Source organism: Penicillium psychrosexuale (genome assembly GCF_028828465.1).
Source record: "Penicillium psychrosexuale strain IBT 29551 chromosome Unknown utg000003l, whole genome shotgun sequence".
Classification (NCBI taxonomy): Eukaryota; Fungi; Ascomycota; class Eurotiomycetes; order Eurotiales; family Aspergillaceae; genus Penicillium; species Penicillium psychrosexuale.
In genome coordinates this window covers 1,782,035-1,798,033 of record NW_026643188.1, presented here as the reverse complement: position 1 = coordinate 1,798,033, position 15,999 = coordinate 1,782,035, and the positions used below count along the sequence as shown (strand labels likewise).

General features: G+C 48.4%; 6 protein-coding genes across 6 annotated transcripts; 3 read left to right on the top strand and 3 right to left on the bottom strand.

Moving 5' to 3' along the window:
* Positions 1–415: 415 nt before the first annotated feature.
* On the bottom strand, positions 416–2,198 carry N7518_004608 (uncharacterized protein; the record flags this gene model as incomplete). The annotated part of the gene is made up of 5 exons (XM_057185535.1): positions 416–1,599; positions 1,650–1,754; positions 1,805–1,937; positions 1,988–2,059; positions 2,118–2,198. The coding sequence occupies 5 exons, from the start codon at positions 2,196–2,198 to the stop codon at positions 416–418; spliced, it is 1,575 nt and encodes a 524-aa protein (XP_057042305.1).
* A 1,120-nt stretch (positions 2,199–3,318) lies between these two features.
* On the top strand, positions 3,319–4,918 carry N7518_004607 (serine incorporator domain-containing protein; the record flags this gene model as incomplete). The annotated part of the gene is made up of 4 exons (XM_057185534.1): positions 3,319–3,369; positions 3,436–3,515; positions 3,565–4,153; positions 4,202–4,918. The coding sequence occupies 4 exons, from the start codon at positions 3,319–3,321 to the stop codon at positions 4,916–4,918; spliced, it is 1,437 nt and encodes a 478-aa protein (XP_057042304.1).
* Positions 4,919–5,177: 259 nt separating this feature from the next.
* On the top strand, positions 5,178–8,371 carry N7518_004606 (ATP-binding mismatch repair protein PMS1; the record flags this gene model as incomplete). Its single annotated transcript, XM_057185533.1, has 4 exons — positions 5,178–5,216; positions 5,271–5,367; positions 5,427–5,513; positions 5,574–8,371. The coding sequence occupies 4 exons, from the start codon at positions 5,178–5,180 to the stop codon at positions 8,369–8,371; spliced, it is 3,021 nt and encodes a 1,006-aa protein (XP_057042303.1).
* Positions 8,372–8,442: 71 nt separating this feature from the next.
* Positions 8,443–8,970, bottom strand: N7518_004605 (uncharacterized protein; the record flags this gene model as incomplete). The annotated part of the gene is made up of 1 exon (XM_057185532.1): positions 8,443–8,970. One exon carries the CDS (start codon positions 8,968–8,970, stop codon positions 8,443–8,445), a length of 528 nt encoding a protein of 175 aa, XP_057042302.1.
* Positions 8,971–11,992: 3,022 nt separating this feature from the next.
* Positions 11,993–12,382, bottom strand: N7518_004604 (uncharacterized protein; the record flags this gene model as incomplete). Its single annotated transcript, XM_057185531.1, has 1 exon — positions 11,993–12,382. The coding sequence occupies one exon, from the start codon at positions 12,380–12,382 to the stop codon at positions 11,993–11,995; it is 390 nt and encodes a 129-aa protein (XP_057042301.1).
* Positions 12,383–13,565: 1,183 nt separating this feature from the next.
* N7518_004603 (putative alpha-1,3-mannosyltransferase) lies at positions 13,566–15,526 on the top strand (the record flags this gene model as incomplete). Its single annotated transcript, XM_057185530.1, has 2 exons — positions 13,566–14,985; positions 15,054–15,526. The coding sequence occupies 2 exons, from the start codon at positions 13,566–13,568 to the stop codon at positions 15,524–15,526; spliced, it is 1,893 nt and encodes a 630-aa protein (XP_057042300.1).
* Positions 15,527–15,999: the final 473 nt, after the last annotated feature.

The following is a 15,999-nucleotide window of genomic DNA, read 5'->3' as shown; positions in this document are numbered from 1 at the left end:
ATTTGAGGCAACATTCTCGCTTTCTGCGCCGCGATATTCTATATGTATGTTAGGACGGGAATGAAAGTGTCATGCAGAATCTTTGCCTCGTAGTGGTCCTAAGAGCTGGGTTGAGTAGAACATGGACGAGCCTAATAACTACTTGGGGATGAACAACAGCGCATATTCTCCCAAATGTACAATAATGAAATTGGCCAAGTTCTGGCGTGTAAGGTATGACAACTCAAATAAAGACAGGCAAAGTATCAAGTTTATAGAGAAATGGTAGAAATGAGGACCCAAATAATATCCATGAAATGTACTCTATAAGAAGTCATAACAAACCGCAAACAGATCGAGATAGATATGCAAGCAAGAAAGCAATTCATAAGCACATGCCTGCCATGCAGGTACTATTGCGCCTAGATTATCCAACTCAGGCGAGTCGGTCCATCTTCTTATTCATGATGTTATTAATGTTCCTCTCCCGGATGATGGTCCACAGACAAACAGCGATACCAAATAAGCCGGAAACGAAAGTCATGAAATAGGCTGAGCGGTAGCAGCCCAATCCATCGGGACACTCGCGGTCGCCATCGTGGCCGACAACAGAGTGTGCGTCGTAGATATTACCGTACAACAAATTGAAGACATTACCACTAAACACTGGGGCGAGTGTCATGACGCCCCAATTCTGGGACAGGCCACCGATGCCGAAAGTGTGTGCGGTTAGGGAAGGGAAGACGCCAAACAAGAACCCGTAAGCGATTCCAGTGAAGGCGGAGACAACGACGAGGCTGTTTGGGTTGGAAATAGTGGTGCCGGCGAGCTGGGTCAGGGTGAAGACTACCGCTGACAAGAATAAACACCAGATGCGAGACATGCCGAGCTTCTTGACTAGCAGGTCAGAGCCGATGCCGCTGAACAGACGGCCGAGGAAATTGCCGAAGGAGAGAATTGAGACGTGCATGACCTGGCGGTGTTGGATGAACAGGTCTGTTGCGCTGTCGTCGTAGTACAGCCACAGGGCCTTCACGCTGTTGCCGATATTGTTGATGGTCATCAAGCCGATACCGGACAAGAGTGCCATGGTCAAGAAGAGCTGCCAGAATTCAACTTTGCGGAGCATGGCGAGACCTCTGATGTCAGTTTGGTGCGCCTCAATGGCTACTTCATCCAGGAAGTCATCGTCAAGTGTATCGAAAGAGGGACGCGGGCGGTCGTGCTTGGATACCAAGTTGGCAGTCTCATCGGCATGGCCGAATGCCCTGCCTTGGGAGTTCGATGCAACTGAGTGCGACCGCGCATGCACGGGGTATTGTTCGTGATCAAAAGCGGTAGAGCCATGTAGATCGGAGTCCTCTAGCACGGTATCAAGGTCGCTAGACTCGTGTCCGCCATGTGGGATGGATGAGTACGGCTCGCTGGGGAGGATTCGAAGGAATGGGATTGAGGCAAAGGACAGAATCGAGGTTCCGAGGGCTAGAAGCAGAAGGAAGCGGCCGGTATCGTCCTTGAAAATGAGAGTCGACAGGTTGGACCAGAATAGCGCGCTCAGTCCGAAGGCGGCCATCGGGAAAGCGGTTGCCGTGCCGCGGTGGTCGGGGAAGTTCGATGCCGCTGGAATCATTAGGTTAGCTCTATTAAGCAAATTAATTGGTGTAACATACCTGTTTTGATGGCACCGCCAAAGGCAGAGCAACCGCCCATGCCAGTAAGGAAAGCGAAAAGGCATAGGAAGACAACCGGCATCGATCCTTGGCCATTGTCATATGCTACAGACATTAGAGCTGCTCAATTCCGACAAGGTAACCTCAAGACATACCCATATAGATTGGGAAGTAACCCAGGCCTAGGCCAACAGAGCCGATCAGGGCGACAAGTCGGGGACCGCGGGCATCTGTCAATAATCCCATTGGAATTCCCATAGCATACATCCCCAGGTTTCCCGCGACACCCTAGACACTGTTAAAACCCGTTTCCCGGCACCGGACATGGCATTACTCACAATAAAGTTGCTCTCGGTCGATGAGAGCTTCATCCGCTGCGCGAATTGCGGCGCCCACGCGGAGTATGCATACTAAGATGGGTTAACCTTAATGGTCCTGAATGGGGATAAGACCGGAGATATCACGCACGTTGGTTCCGCATGAGAGGGCGACCAGCGTCCCCGCAATGACAGAAATAATCCGGGCAGTTCGGTGTAGAGAGCCGGACATGATGTCGTTCCTCTACGGTTCGTTTTGGTTGATATCTTGTGCGATACAAGCGCTCTAGGCCCTAGGTAAACAGATGTGAGGCCCACACTGGGAGAAACATCCCCGGAATGAAGGACAAGAAGGGTGAAAAGAGCGAATGTAGTTATATAGGAGGAATTGAAGGAAGAAGGCCACTTGGGAGTTTTCAGGAGCTTACACTTAGGTAAGGACTTGGAGATGATCCCGGAGGCCGCGTGGTCGGAACAGCCGTCAAGCAAGTGCCAAGAAAAGGTTGCTCCACGTCAGATGCACAAATAGGAGAATAAACTGATTTCTATAAAGAATCTGAGGAGGGGTGAAAAGAGAAATAGAGATGTAGTAAGAGATGTACTATGTCATCTAAGTTCTACGTTGCATCCCGCGTTGATAACACAGCAATCCGTCAAATTCCCCGAAATTGCGCGAATCGGGACTCGTCATAGTTCGAGTGCACGGCCAAGTGCGTTTCTCCACGCGCGATAAGGATTTGTATTGGATGCCTTACAGCCTTATGTTGCCTGATTTCCAACGGTTTTATATCACCAGGAATATATATGTAGTCAAGTCCAATCAAGTCCGAGCAGAGAGAGCGGTTGATTTATTAATCCGTTGTTTCTTTGTCTAAATAGGTCCATTGTATGTACAACAATAAGGGATGTCCTCGATGTATACATTTCATGTTATACTATCTCATCGATACGGAGTACTCTGTAGTTACCGAACTTCCAAGGTTTGTTTGAAATAATCAATGTTCTCAACGAATGGAATCCCTTTCTTTTTATTCCAGGTCATCATTCCAACAATTGAGAACTAGCTCGAATGTCATACTTTTTGGATCCCTCTAGTGCAATGTTGATGATGATGCCGAGGGTCATGCTAGTTGCGGGGCGCTAATCCTAAAATAGCAGGCCAAAAGAGACTTGTCACGTGATGTATTTCGATTTGGATATATTACGTAACATTCATGACGAAGGCGGCTTCATACGATCTTCAATCATCACCTGCCTCTCTCCACACTCTTGTCGATTCTGGATCTACTTTCAGTTCCAAGGTTTTACATTCGAACTAAGACAGTGGGTTATATTATACACGCACTCCCAATATGGGTGCCCTCCTTTCCATCCCGCTGTTGGCCGTGCCGAGCGTTGGTTCTGTATGTTGTCGCCCAATCTCCAGTTCACCACGTTGCAGTTGCTAACTTGATTCTCTTCCTCAACAGATCCTGACAGTCACGGCATCATGCTGTGGAGCAGCGACATGTTCTGCAGTCTGCAGCGCCTGCGGAAAGTTTCAAAACAGGTACCATCTCAACTGCCTAGTGCGGAGGATCTCGGACTAACAAAGACAGTATGGCGACGAGAATCGCTTATGCCTTCATCCTTTTGATCAACTCTATACTCTCCTGGATTATGCTCACACCATGGGCCCTGAAGAAATTGCAACATCTGACACTGGATTATATGGAGATTCGATGCGACGGGAAGGAATGTCACGGCTGGGTCGCGGTCCATCGTATTAACTTTGCCCTCGGTCTCTTCCATTTACTCCTCGCCCTTTTGCTTCTCGGCGTTAAAAGCTCGAAAGATACTCGCGCCGCTCTCCAAAATGGATTTTGGGGTCCGAAGGTCATCCTCTGGCTGGCCTTTATCGTCATGTCTTTCTTTATCCCCGAACCCTTCTTCTTCGTCTATGGCAACTACATCGCCTTCTTCTGCGCCATGCTCTTCCTGCTTTTGGGTTTGATCCTTCTGGTGGACCTTGCGCACTCGTGGGCGGAGCTATGCCTGCAGAAGATCGAAGATAGCGACTCTCGTGTGTGGCGCGGTCTGCTTATTGGTTCGACCCTCGGCATGTACTTGGCGTCTTTGGTCATGACCATCCTGATGTATATCTTCTTCGCGAAAAGCGGTTGCTCTATGAACCAGGCTGCTATCACCGTATGTATCCCACACCATCAATCTTAGCGCCTAACTGACTCGTCACAGGTTAACCTGGTTGTGTTTTTGATCATATCTTTCGTTTCTGTGCAACCAGCAGTGCAAGAATCGAACTCTCGCGCAGGATTGGCTCAGGCTGCAATGGTCACTGTCTACTGCACCTACCTGACCATGTCTGCCGTTTCAATGGAACCGGATGACAAGAACTGCAACCCCCTCATCCGGTCCCGCGGAACTAGGACTGCCACTATCGTCCTCGGTGCGATTGTCACTATGCTGACTATCGCATACACCACCACACGCGCTGCTACCCAAGGAATTGCCTTGGGATCGAAGGGCGGCCACAGCTACATCCAGCTGGGCACGGATGACAACGAGCACGGCTTGGTGACTCAACAACCAAATGCCCGTCGAGAGATGCGCGCTGAAGTTCTCCGGGCTGCTGTTGAGAGCGGCAGTCTTCCTGCTAGTGCCCTGGATGAAAGTGATGACGAAGATGACTATGAAACCACGAAGGACGACGAGCGTAGTTCAACACAATACAACTACTCGCTCTTCCACATCATCTTCTTCCTCGCCACAACGTGGGTAGCCACTTTGTTAGTCCAGGGACTGACACTGGAGACCACGACAGATTTCGCACCGGTGGGCCGCACATACTGGGCCAGCTGGGTGAAGATCGTCAGCGCCTGGGTCTGCTATGCTATCTATCTTTGGACTCTGGTTGCGCCTGTTATGCTGCCAGATCGCTTCGGTGTTTATTAGTTTTTTCATATTGATTGTGCGCGTTAAGAGCGATATTGTTGCTCCTAATTGACCATTTTGATTTATATCCATAGTTGCGGCTCTATCCAATTCACAAATGAACAAATTCAATAATATCCTTGCAACGTAAATAAAACATCAGGGGCGTCATCGAATCCATGGATGGATCGAGCTTGTCATAATCAACTGGCTCACCGCGGTCTTGGCAAACCCACGCGTTAAGTGAGACGCGTGCCAACTTCTCTGTAGACATCATGGGATGAACATGGCAACAATCCAAGCCATTGAGGCCCGCTCTGTATGCAATCTGATGTCTTTCCCGACGTCCCAATCTGACCAGCGCATTAATTAGGTACACCAAATCCAATCGGGTCAAGTCATCGTTGACTTGTGCTCCGTCGCCAAAGAGCTTGTTGAAAACAGTCTGGATGCGGGCGCAACGACAATCGGTGGGTAAACAGCTCGGCATATTATTTGTGACATATTTCTGATGATTTGGGGGTTTTAGAGGTCCGGTTTAAGAATAATGGACTGGACCTAATTGAGGTCCAAGATAACGGCAGCGGGATCTCGCCGGAGAACTATGAGAACGTGGGTGAGTTATCATTTCTCTCTTGGTGCATTGCAGTCAAGCTGACTTGTATTTTTCTCTTAGCATTGAAACACTATACCTCTAAATTGTCGTCATACGATGACCTCTCGAGCCTGCACACCTTCGGTTTCCGGGGCGAGGCGATATCCTCACTCTGCGCATTGGCTGAATTTCATATCGTCACGGCACAAGAAAAGCAAGTTCCTCGCGCGAATAGACTCGACTTTGAACAATCCGGGAAACTCCGAAAGACACAGATCGTGGCTGGACAGAAAGGAACGACTGCGTCGGTCGAAGGCATCTTCAAGCGGCTTCCAGTGCGTCGGCGGGAATTGGAGAAGAACATCAAGCGGGAATATGGGAAGGTTCTGAATCTCTTACATGCCTATGCATGCATCAGCACTGGAGTCCGATTCAGTGTCAGGAACACTGTTGGTAAGACACGGAACGTGGTGGTCTTTTCGACAAATGGAAATAAGACTACCAAGGAAAATATTGCCAATGTGTATGGCGCGAAGACCTTATCTGCCCTGATATCCCTCGATCTAGAGCTGGAGTTTGAGCCTTCCACGGCTACGAAACGGATAGGCGATGACCAACTGAGTAAAATTCAGGTGCGAGGGCATATCTCACGTCCTGTATTCGGCGAGGGCCGTCAAACTCCGGATCGTCAGATGTTCTTTGTCAACTCGCGGCCATGTGGCCTGCCACAGATTCAGAAGGCGTTCAACGAGGTTTACAAGTCGTTCAATGTCTCACAGTCGGCGTTTATCTTCGCAGACTTTCAGATGGATACAAACGCTTACGATGTCAACGTTTCGCCTGATAAGCGCCAAATTTTGCTTCATGATGCAGGGGCTATGATTGAATCGCTCAAAGTTTCTCTTACTCTACTCTTTGGGGATGCGGAACAAACTGTGCCGCAGTCATCGGTTAAATCTAAGCCTTTGCCAAAACAGCAACCACTAGCATCACTTCCAGGGTTCGTCACTGCTCGGGAGCTGGGTGAAAACGGTGGAATTAGAAGTCCAAGCCGAGATCGGACGAAAGAAAGCTCAGTGGAGACTTCGGGGGCGAGTCAACAGAGTGCGATTCAGCGTTTCTCGAGCTCAGAGGCGGGCACGGGAAGGACGCAAGCCACGCCATCTCCGGCTCGATCAATGAGAACACCCCGTGCTGCAACTGATCGCTCTTCGATGTCGACGCCAGCCCCAAGTGAGCTAGAAACGCCTGCCGCGGCGATCTCTGACGATGAACTTTTCGTCCCAGAAGCCGCCCAGGAAGAGCCCGAGCCAGCCCTTATTTCCGATGAACCATCATCCCAGCCATCAGCTCCTGACGAGACTCCATCTCGTGCTCGTGGAGACCCAGAAGAAATTCCCAGCATTGTCCAGAATGCCTTCGATCGAATGCGCCCACGACGAGAACCTGCCGAACTGGCTACCATCACTATTGGCAACCGAACCGTAACGTCCATGGTCGGTAGTGGTCTTCCACGAAAACGAGTTGCAGAAGATCCACCCCTAATCAGAGCGCAGTCCCGGCGGAAGAGACTGATACACACACCATCACGCCCTAATATCTTTAGTGATCATATGAAATCTTTTGCTGCACCTGGGTCGCAGCTGGATGACGAAGAAGATGAAGCGGCATCTGCTAGTGAAGATGATCGGATTGACGAAGATGAAAGTAATATTTCAAGTGAGATTGAGGATACACAAGGCGCTGAAGAAGAGCCCGAAGAGGAGGGCTCTCCTCCGCCCGAAGATGCCGATTATGTTCCCAACCAAGGTGCAGCTCAATCAGAACCCGAAAACACCGAGGCAGAAGACAAGGAAACTGCCGTAGATGATAATATCGATGAAGCTCAAAAGAAGGCGCAGGAAGAGGCTACAGTTCAACGGCTGATTCATGAAGCCGAAGAGACTGCTGTACTTCCCGAAGAAAACAGCGCGAACCGTGCAAAGAAAATGAGCAAGGGCGCTGCGCATCGCGACGCGACTATACAGCTTGTCGGTACGGTAGATGGCTCTATTGCACGTCTCCAATCCCAACTCATCACATTGCAAAAGACCATGCGAGCCGGCACCAAGAAAACGAGAGAGGAAGCCACTGATCTTAGCGAGAAAACTGCCGAGGACAAACTTTCCTTGATTGTAAGCAAGAACGATTTCGCCCAAATGCGTATAATCGGCCAGTTCAACTTGGGCTTTATCATCGCAGTCCGTCCAGGAGAAGACCAAGATGAGCTGTTCATCATCGATCAGCACGCCTCTGATGAAAAAATTAACTTCGAGCGCCTGCAAGCTGAAACCGTGGTGCAAAACCAGCGACTCGTCCGTCCCCAACGCCTCGATCTCACTGCCGTTGAAGAAGAGGTTGTCCTTGAGAATCGCGCCGCCCTTGAGAAAAACGGGTTTCTCGTGATTGTCGACGAAAGCGGCGATGAGCCTATCGGTCGTCGATGCCAACTCGTCTCGTTACCGCTGAGCAAGGAAGTGGTGTTTGGTGTACGAGATCTGGAGGAACTGATCGTGTTGCTGTCAGAGTCAATTTCAACGTCAAATGGATCGTCAGTACCGCGGCCAAGCAAAGTGCGTAAAATGTTTGCTATGCGCGCTTGTCGCTCAAGTATCATGATCGGAAAGACCTTGACTAGCCGGCAGATGGAACGAGTCGTTCGGAACATGGGTACTATTGATAAACCATGGAACTGCCCCCACGGTCGACCGACTATGCGACACTTGATGAGTCTGGGTCAGTGGGATGAATGGAATGAATTCCAGGATACTGAAGGACTAGACCCTTGGAAACAATACTTGGAAGGAGAAGCCGAAGAAGATGAAGAAGAAGACGAATAATCCATAATGATACCCTGTGCGTGATATATATGTAAAGTAAGAACAACAAACCAAATGAACAAAGACAACCATCACCACCATCGTAACCATCCTTTCGGTTGTTGACCCACGTTCTTCCCATTAGCATCAATATCAACATTCCCATTCCGCCCACTTGCGTTGTCATCCAGTTCAGTATCACTATCCCCCCGATCATCGCCATCCTCACTCCCATGTTCCCCGTGGCCGCTCTCAACAACATCCATCATATCCTCCAAGGCCAGCAAATCACGCTCAATCATCTCTGCCCAATTCTGCACATCCCCAATCTCCTTTAACCCGTCGCGCGTCTCATCCGCGAATCCAACCCACTGCTGATTCTGCCGCGCTAGTCGCTGCGTATTCTCTGCTAGCTCGGCTTCTTGTCTTTCCAGCACCACCGCGTTGGATTGGATATTTGCTGCGCGGTCGCGCAGCGGCGCTTCGAGGTTTGTTCCGACTGAGTGGAGTGTTGCAGTAAAGGCTGCCAGAGCTTCTTTTTGTTGTTGGTCGGCTGTTGGGTTTGCTGGGTCTGCGGTTGGATTTGGGTTTGGGTTCGGTTGCGGGGTGGGGTTATCCATGGTTGGCTGTTTATTTGGTTTGGAGTTTGCCGGTGGATTTGTAGATTGTGATCTTTGGAGAGATGATCCCAGGTAACTCGCTCGGATCTCTATGTAGCTTTCTCTGGGTTTGGGATGTCCGGTTACTGATATAAGACATCTGTAGACAAAAGATCGACAGCCCCACTTGGCACATGTCATCTCTGGCATCCGTTCCCCCCGCCCTGGATAATGATGGAGATGTGTCGATCAGGGTATCTGAACGCTCTGGCTTTGTAAAGACCGCAACTTTCAGTCCGTTAGTTCTACTTGGCTTATGAAGAGGCATGTATTTGACTTGTTCGCGGGATATCCCTATTTTAGGTTTAATCAGAATCAAATATATATGTTGTCTGTTCATCTTTCACTTAAAAGACTATCGTCTTCATAAGAAAATATAAATTGATCGAAACGGCCAGGATGCTCCAGATTGTAGCGTGCAAAATATCGTAGGTAGATAAAACAAATTAGATGTTCACTTGTCACTATGGACCTGCTAGAGACGCGGTGAAGACGGGTCCCGACCTTGGATGCTGTTCACATTGATAGAGTCGCGTATTGAGGTATTACATTCTGCATTACCATGGAGAAATAAACAGGCACCTACTTGGGCTTCTCCAGCGCAATAGCTCTACTAGCCTGGGTTATATTTTCACCGATCAGCACAGGGAGTAAGTGATGCATAGAGTTGTGGGAGACATGTCTCATTTATGATGGAACAGCCATTATTTCAGTGCCTACGATATCCACCTCATTCTGGTAAGCTGCCAGGACCCTAGGGTCCTAGTTGAGTAAAAAGTTTTTTTTTGTACTCTATAGTTCAAGCTATAGTATGGAAGATAGTAAATGTTTGTTTACATACTCCCAGCCACCCAGCGACCTCCCACCCCAATTAGGCTTAGTAGTACTTTCTTATTGCCTTTGTTCTTTGTTCGTGAAGATAAAAAGTGGGGCTGTCACGTCCTAATTAGGCCAGAGCAAGTTGCACAGGTCAGGTCTGTCATATAAAGTCCCCCCAGGGTCTTTCAAACTTCCTCCTTTCAACCTCCTCCCTCGCAAGCTTCCCGGACCCAATCTGGCACAGCTTTCGTGGGAGTGGCACAGGTGAGCCTCATACTTCCTCCTCGATCAAGATGATCTGCTAACAATCGACAGCCTTTAGAGATTTACGGGGGATACTGCAGGGTCTCCTGTAAATATCGAACAGGCATGGTATGTTGTCCCACTTGCAGATTGGACATGGTTTTTTTATAACTGACTCGTGCCTTTCAGAGCCTTCGTCGGAAAGCCTAAGCCAGGGCCCCTAAGCCTCGGCAGCGGTTGTATGTTCTCCACCCGTGACAATATTTCCCCGTCACTGACTTGTTTTTCCTTAGAACCTTCGTTGGATGACGAAATGTACCTGCACTGAGCCTGGACTCTTGTCCTATCAGCCTCGGTGATGTGGGGTGAGTTCCTCTACTCTACTAGTGACAATCGTTTTCGTCTCACTGACTTGTTATTTCTTAGAACCTTCGTTGGATGGCGGAATGTACCTGCACTAAGCTTAGACTCCTGTCCTGTCAGCCTTAGTGATGTGGGGTGAGTTCCTCCACCAGTGACAACCTTTTCCCCATTACTGACTTGTTATTTCTTAGAACCTTCGTTATGGCGGCAAAGTACCTGCATTGAGCTTGGACTCTCATTGATTGTCCTGTCAGCCTTGGTGATGTGCGGGTGAGTTCTCCAGCCAGTGGCATTTTACCATTTCTAACCACATTCTCCTTCAATTAGAATCATTGTCGAAACCGCCCGGACCAAGTCGGCACCCTCCTTCGGAGGATCCGTGCTGTAAATCTTGGGGAGGCAGATGGGATAATTCGCAAGTCCCATCAATCGCTACGGGTTTCGAAGCCTGAGGCGGAGTCGGTATGCACGTAGTGATACATGCTGCCATTTCGTCTTGCGGGGCATCTGGGACGCAAGTCCAAGGTAAGTACTTACCTGTCTGTGGTTGTAATCATCTCTAACCTGCGCTCGTCTTTCATCAGAACCTTTAGGGAAAGACCTGAAGTCAGACGGGAGTGCACGATCCCAGTTCTGGCGGGTCGGCTAAACTCCAGGTGAGTCCCCCTATTCAGTCTGTTTGTTTTCGCTACTAAGTTGGGGTTATTTCTGTCTAGTGCATTCAGCGGAGTTTTTGGGATTACACAGGAAACTGTGTGATACCGCTTGCAACTGGCCATGCAACCCCGCTTTTTTTTTGAAGAAGCGAAGAAACAAGTTGGAGCTTCAAGCTTTGCGATATCCTCGTTTGGCCTTCGGGCTCCTTGCTGTGGGCAGTCGGATTTTCTGTGGGCTGTGGGCTTTTGATTTAATCAAGGAAAAGAGGGCTATTGGTATGTTGCATGGGTACAGGGTTTGAAGAAGATACTTTCAAATCAGTACACCCAGAAGAGCCATAGAACAAAACTTCCATTACATCTCTGATCGGAGTGGGCTGAATCGTCCAATGGACTATTTGCCTGATATGCTCTTGGTCATTGACGTACCTGGAAACATTCATCGTAATCAAAAATAACCAGGGATTGTTTAATTAGTGTCTAGCTTTGAATTCAAGAGACTTTTGATATTGCAACTACAACCTGAATAGCCTAGTAGAATGGATATATTACTGTATCTCAAAACAATACCCTGTAAACACTTTGGGTCTCCTCCATACTAGGGGTAGTCGTTATCAAACCGAAGAAGTCAAGAGCACAGTGCAGATTGTTGGCTTCAACACATCATTATTATTTTTGGTATTCACACCCCTTTGACTAAGTGGAGAATATTGGCAACCAACTTTAGCAATAAATGACTAGTCTTTAGCTTAGGAATTCAGCAGAACTTGAAGACTCGAGATATCTGTGAGTACCAGAAACAACTTCTTAGTCTACGAGCGAGCTACTATTGACTACAATACTACGAAAAGCGCTAGCGCATTTGAGTGCAAAAACCTGCGATGAAATGAATTGGCATATATCTAAAGGTCTAAGCACTGTCCCACAGCCCGGATCTGGCGCGAAATACAATGCCAGTCGTCAAATACATTGTGGAGGTTATTCTTAAGCACAACTAAATGGCCCTGAAGCTGGCGGATCTTCCACAGGAATTCGGAATTGTACCCGTGATAGCCACGTCCATCGAGCACGGTACGGCATTGTGGCATCTCCCTATACATAGTGACGCTAGCATTTTCAACAACACGTACCTCGTAAATAAGGTCGGTGAGGTTGTCATAAGCCAGGGCTAGGCGGAAGGGCGAAGTCTCATTGCGGGTCATAATGGCATCAATCTCAAGCTGTACTTTAGCTATAAACTGGTCGCGGACGTGCAGAAACTGACGCTCGGCGTTCCATGTGAAGATTGGCATGATTCTAAACAGGTATTGTATAACAAACCTAGGTAGGGGACTGTATTCTATGAGATTAGTCGGTTGATGCAGATGCTTTGAATGAACTTGATGAGAAGAGGGTGCGATCGAGTCTATTTATGCGATTTCCGTCGATAGAAACCTGATTATTGAAATTTAAAGAAGATAATGACAGAGAAGAAACAATGCGAGTCATAAAGACTTCACTCGTGTTCTTTGCCTCTTTTGTCATTCTTTGTGGTTTGAACAGGAGTAGACTTGATAAAGAGTTAGGGATAAGACTGTATTGGAGGCGAGTCACTCGAAGAGATTGTTCAAGTCTTTGGTGTGCTATAATACCACGTAGGTATACGGAAATTCTGTATAGGTCCGATTCGGATTGCTAAAGCGAAGTAGCACCGACCAAGATATCGTTCTTCCTCCTTCAGAGCTAGTATTTAGCGGGAAATTCAATGAGTTTCGAGCTTTTATTCATCGGCGTTTCAGAATAAAGTGTTGAATTGTTACAATTGGCTCCAGGCACGATTCTACTTAGTTATACGAAGAGCGAGGAATAGCATAACCGAATATCACCACCACCTAATATCCAAACGAGAGATCAAAACTGAAGCCGGCTTGCAAACTGGGAATCTGTCTCGGACCAATCAAGGACCTCGCCGGAACTACACTATGGAGATTATCCCTACATTGCTCCCTACATAACTACCTACCAGAACTACATACCAGGACTACATACCGGAACTACATAGTAGTCAACTAGTAGTTAGTTAACTAACTAGTTACAGGAGGCGACATATGGCCTCTACAGCTACTACCTAGCTATGAATGCTGAGACTGTCTCACATTCTAGGTTCCTTTGTACCCGAAGGGTCCACTGAGACACCACTCAACCTTTGAACATCAGCAACAAAGGGAAACCATTTTTGATAGGGGTTACTACATATGTACTTACAATTCCCAGTGAAGAGCCTCGCATTTATTCATATGCAAAGAAGGGTGAGAATTTATGAAGTTGGTACAAAGTAATGGAGGTAAGGATAACACTAACTAGAAAGGGGTATAGGACGCAACGCGTTGTCCTTTCTGTTTCAGAGTTGTCCACGGACCTATTTCCGTCTTTCCTTTTCATATTTTTGTAAAATCAGCGAAAATAGATACCTCATCTTCCACTGTTGTCCACATCATGCTCCCACAGCACGCAATTCCACCCAAAGAAGGCCGCTTTCCTCCGTCACATCCGAGGTTCAAAGCAAAAACACGACCAAAACGTATGCTTTTTCGGATCATTCGCTTCATCCTTGCGGTAGGGGCTGGATGGTTCATAATATCATCTCTGCTCCTCAGGGAGCCAGATTCAAGCCCCAAGAGTCTGAAATCGACTTCCAGCTTGGTCACGGACAGACTTTGGCAACTATGGCCTACTGGTATCAGGACTGCGGAATTACCTCTACATGATTCGACGTCGCAAGACATGTCGGATGAAAAATCAACTGTACAAATTCCATTAGAGTCGCAGGAAAACGTAAACTCCGCAACAGGGAAAGACCAAGACCCAACGCAATCATTATCAAATAATGTTGAACACACCGACAAAAAGACGGATCCAGAGAATCTAGGGCTTGACATCTCTAGCGCTGCTCTTGACTACCTTCTGTCAACCATTCCCAGCGAGTCAGACACCCGAGAGCTCCTACAGCCAGTAACCAGCACAGGGGAGGAGAGGCTGCACGAGCTTGGCCTGCGCACACGCGCATATAAAAAGTTCTTCGAGGCTTGGGAGGATGTCCACCTCGTCAACAACAGAGATCACACTTACGTGCGGGACGATATTATCACCCACATGCGCGACACGTTCAGCGAGTCAACATTCCCCGAGGCGCTGCACAAATACGAAACCTACCGCCACTTTCTCACCAAATTCGCTACATTGCTGTTTCCGTGGACAAGCCCGTACTTTGCAGACCACATGAGCTTGCACGTCGCGTCGCGCCATGGAGGCCGCGGCATCGTGACAACAGCGGGCAATAGCCATGCGCCTTACCTACTGGCTGCCATCCCTTCCTTTCGCCTCCTGGGCTGCGATCTTCCCATCGAGATAATGTACCTCGGTGACAGGGATTTGAATGAAGATTTCCGCAAGAAGCTTGAAGCTCTGCCAGGCGTCACAACGCGGGACCTTTCTGTAATGGTCAATGACAAAGGCTGGCAGCTCAACGGATGGGCCGGGAAGCCCTTCTCTATGCTTCTGTCGTCTTTCCGCGAACTCGTGTTCATTGACGCCGACTCGCTATTCTTCGTTAACCCAGAGGTACTATTTGATGACCCGGAGTACTTGCGCACGGGCGCCCTTTTCTTCAGAGATAGGAAGGTCATGCCAGAGAGCAAGAGGGAATGGCTGCAGAAGATCTTGCCCCCGCCGATTTCGGAATCCGTGCAGCAGAGCAGAATGTGGACCGGGGAAAGCGGACATATGCAAGAGTCGGGAGTTGTTGTTGTGGATAAGTGGATGCACTTTGTCGCATTGTTGCTCGTATGCAGGATGAACGGACCAGATAGGGATGGCAATGGCGGGGACATTAAAGGGACTTATGATATGGTCTTCGGTTCGTTACGCCTCATTACATACCTTTTCAAATCCCTTTTTTATTTGCTAATCCCTAGAGCTGCACAGGTGACAAGGAAACCTTTTGGATTGGATGGGAGCTCGCTGGTGACACTTCCTATGCCTTCCACCCGGGCGGATCTGGAGTCATGGGCGTAGTCCAAGTTCCTGACAATGCCAACGCCACTAGTGAACGGCCTGAGGGGGTTCCGGCGAAAAAAGTACGCAAAATGGCGCCTGGCCATGAATCAGATCAAACCATCTGTGCCCCCCAGCTTCTTCACTTGGACCGCGAGCAGCGCCCTTTGTGGTTCAATGGTTGGCTGTATGAGAATAAGTATGCGGGGAGTAAACGAGTTGGAAGATTTGACATGTTTATGGAGGAGCCGAGCGAAAATCTAGATCCAGCAGCGTGGCAGCTAGAGGAGAGCAATCTATGTTGCTTGTCAAATTCTGCGGCAAAGGCATTTACAACGCAGGAAACTGAATGGCTGGGAGTGTTGATTGGGATGGCAAAGACGGTTGAGCCAGTGGAGGGATAATGTCTTCATTCAAATCTAGATAAATGGTGGCCACACTTGGTTGAGAACACAAGTCTAAAATATATCTATTATATTAATGTTGAGAAATGTATTCCAGTAACATGACCGACAGAAGGGATATTGAACCACCTTTATCAAGCAGAAACAGAAATTACCTAGCTAGGAAATTAATCTTTGGCTCCGCTATAACGTACAGTCGACAGATATCGAGTCTGAAGTTTGTACAAACAGGCCATTTACACATACTGGCTCCCAAGTTGGGTTCCAGTGATGTGTAGTCCCACGCCCACGAGCCCTACAATACTCACCCAGCCGCTATCATGGAACCCCGAAAGAACGTATAGGCCCACATGTTTTGGCCCGCCCCCAATATTGCCGAAGCATTGTTTTGGGAAAGGTTGCAATCGGATGATCATAATCGAGGGTTGGATTGCTCCAAGCCTCGATTAGATAGAAAGTCCCAACAAGCGGCC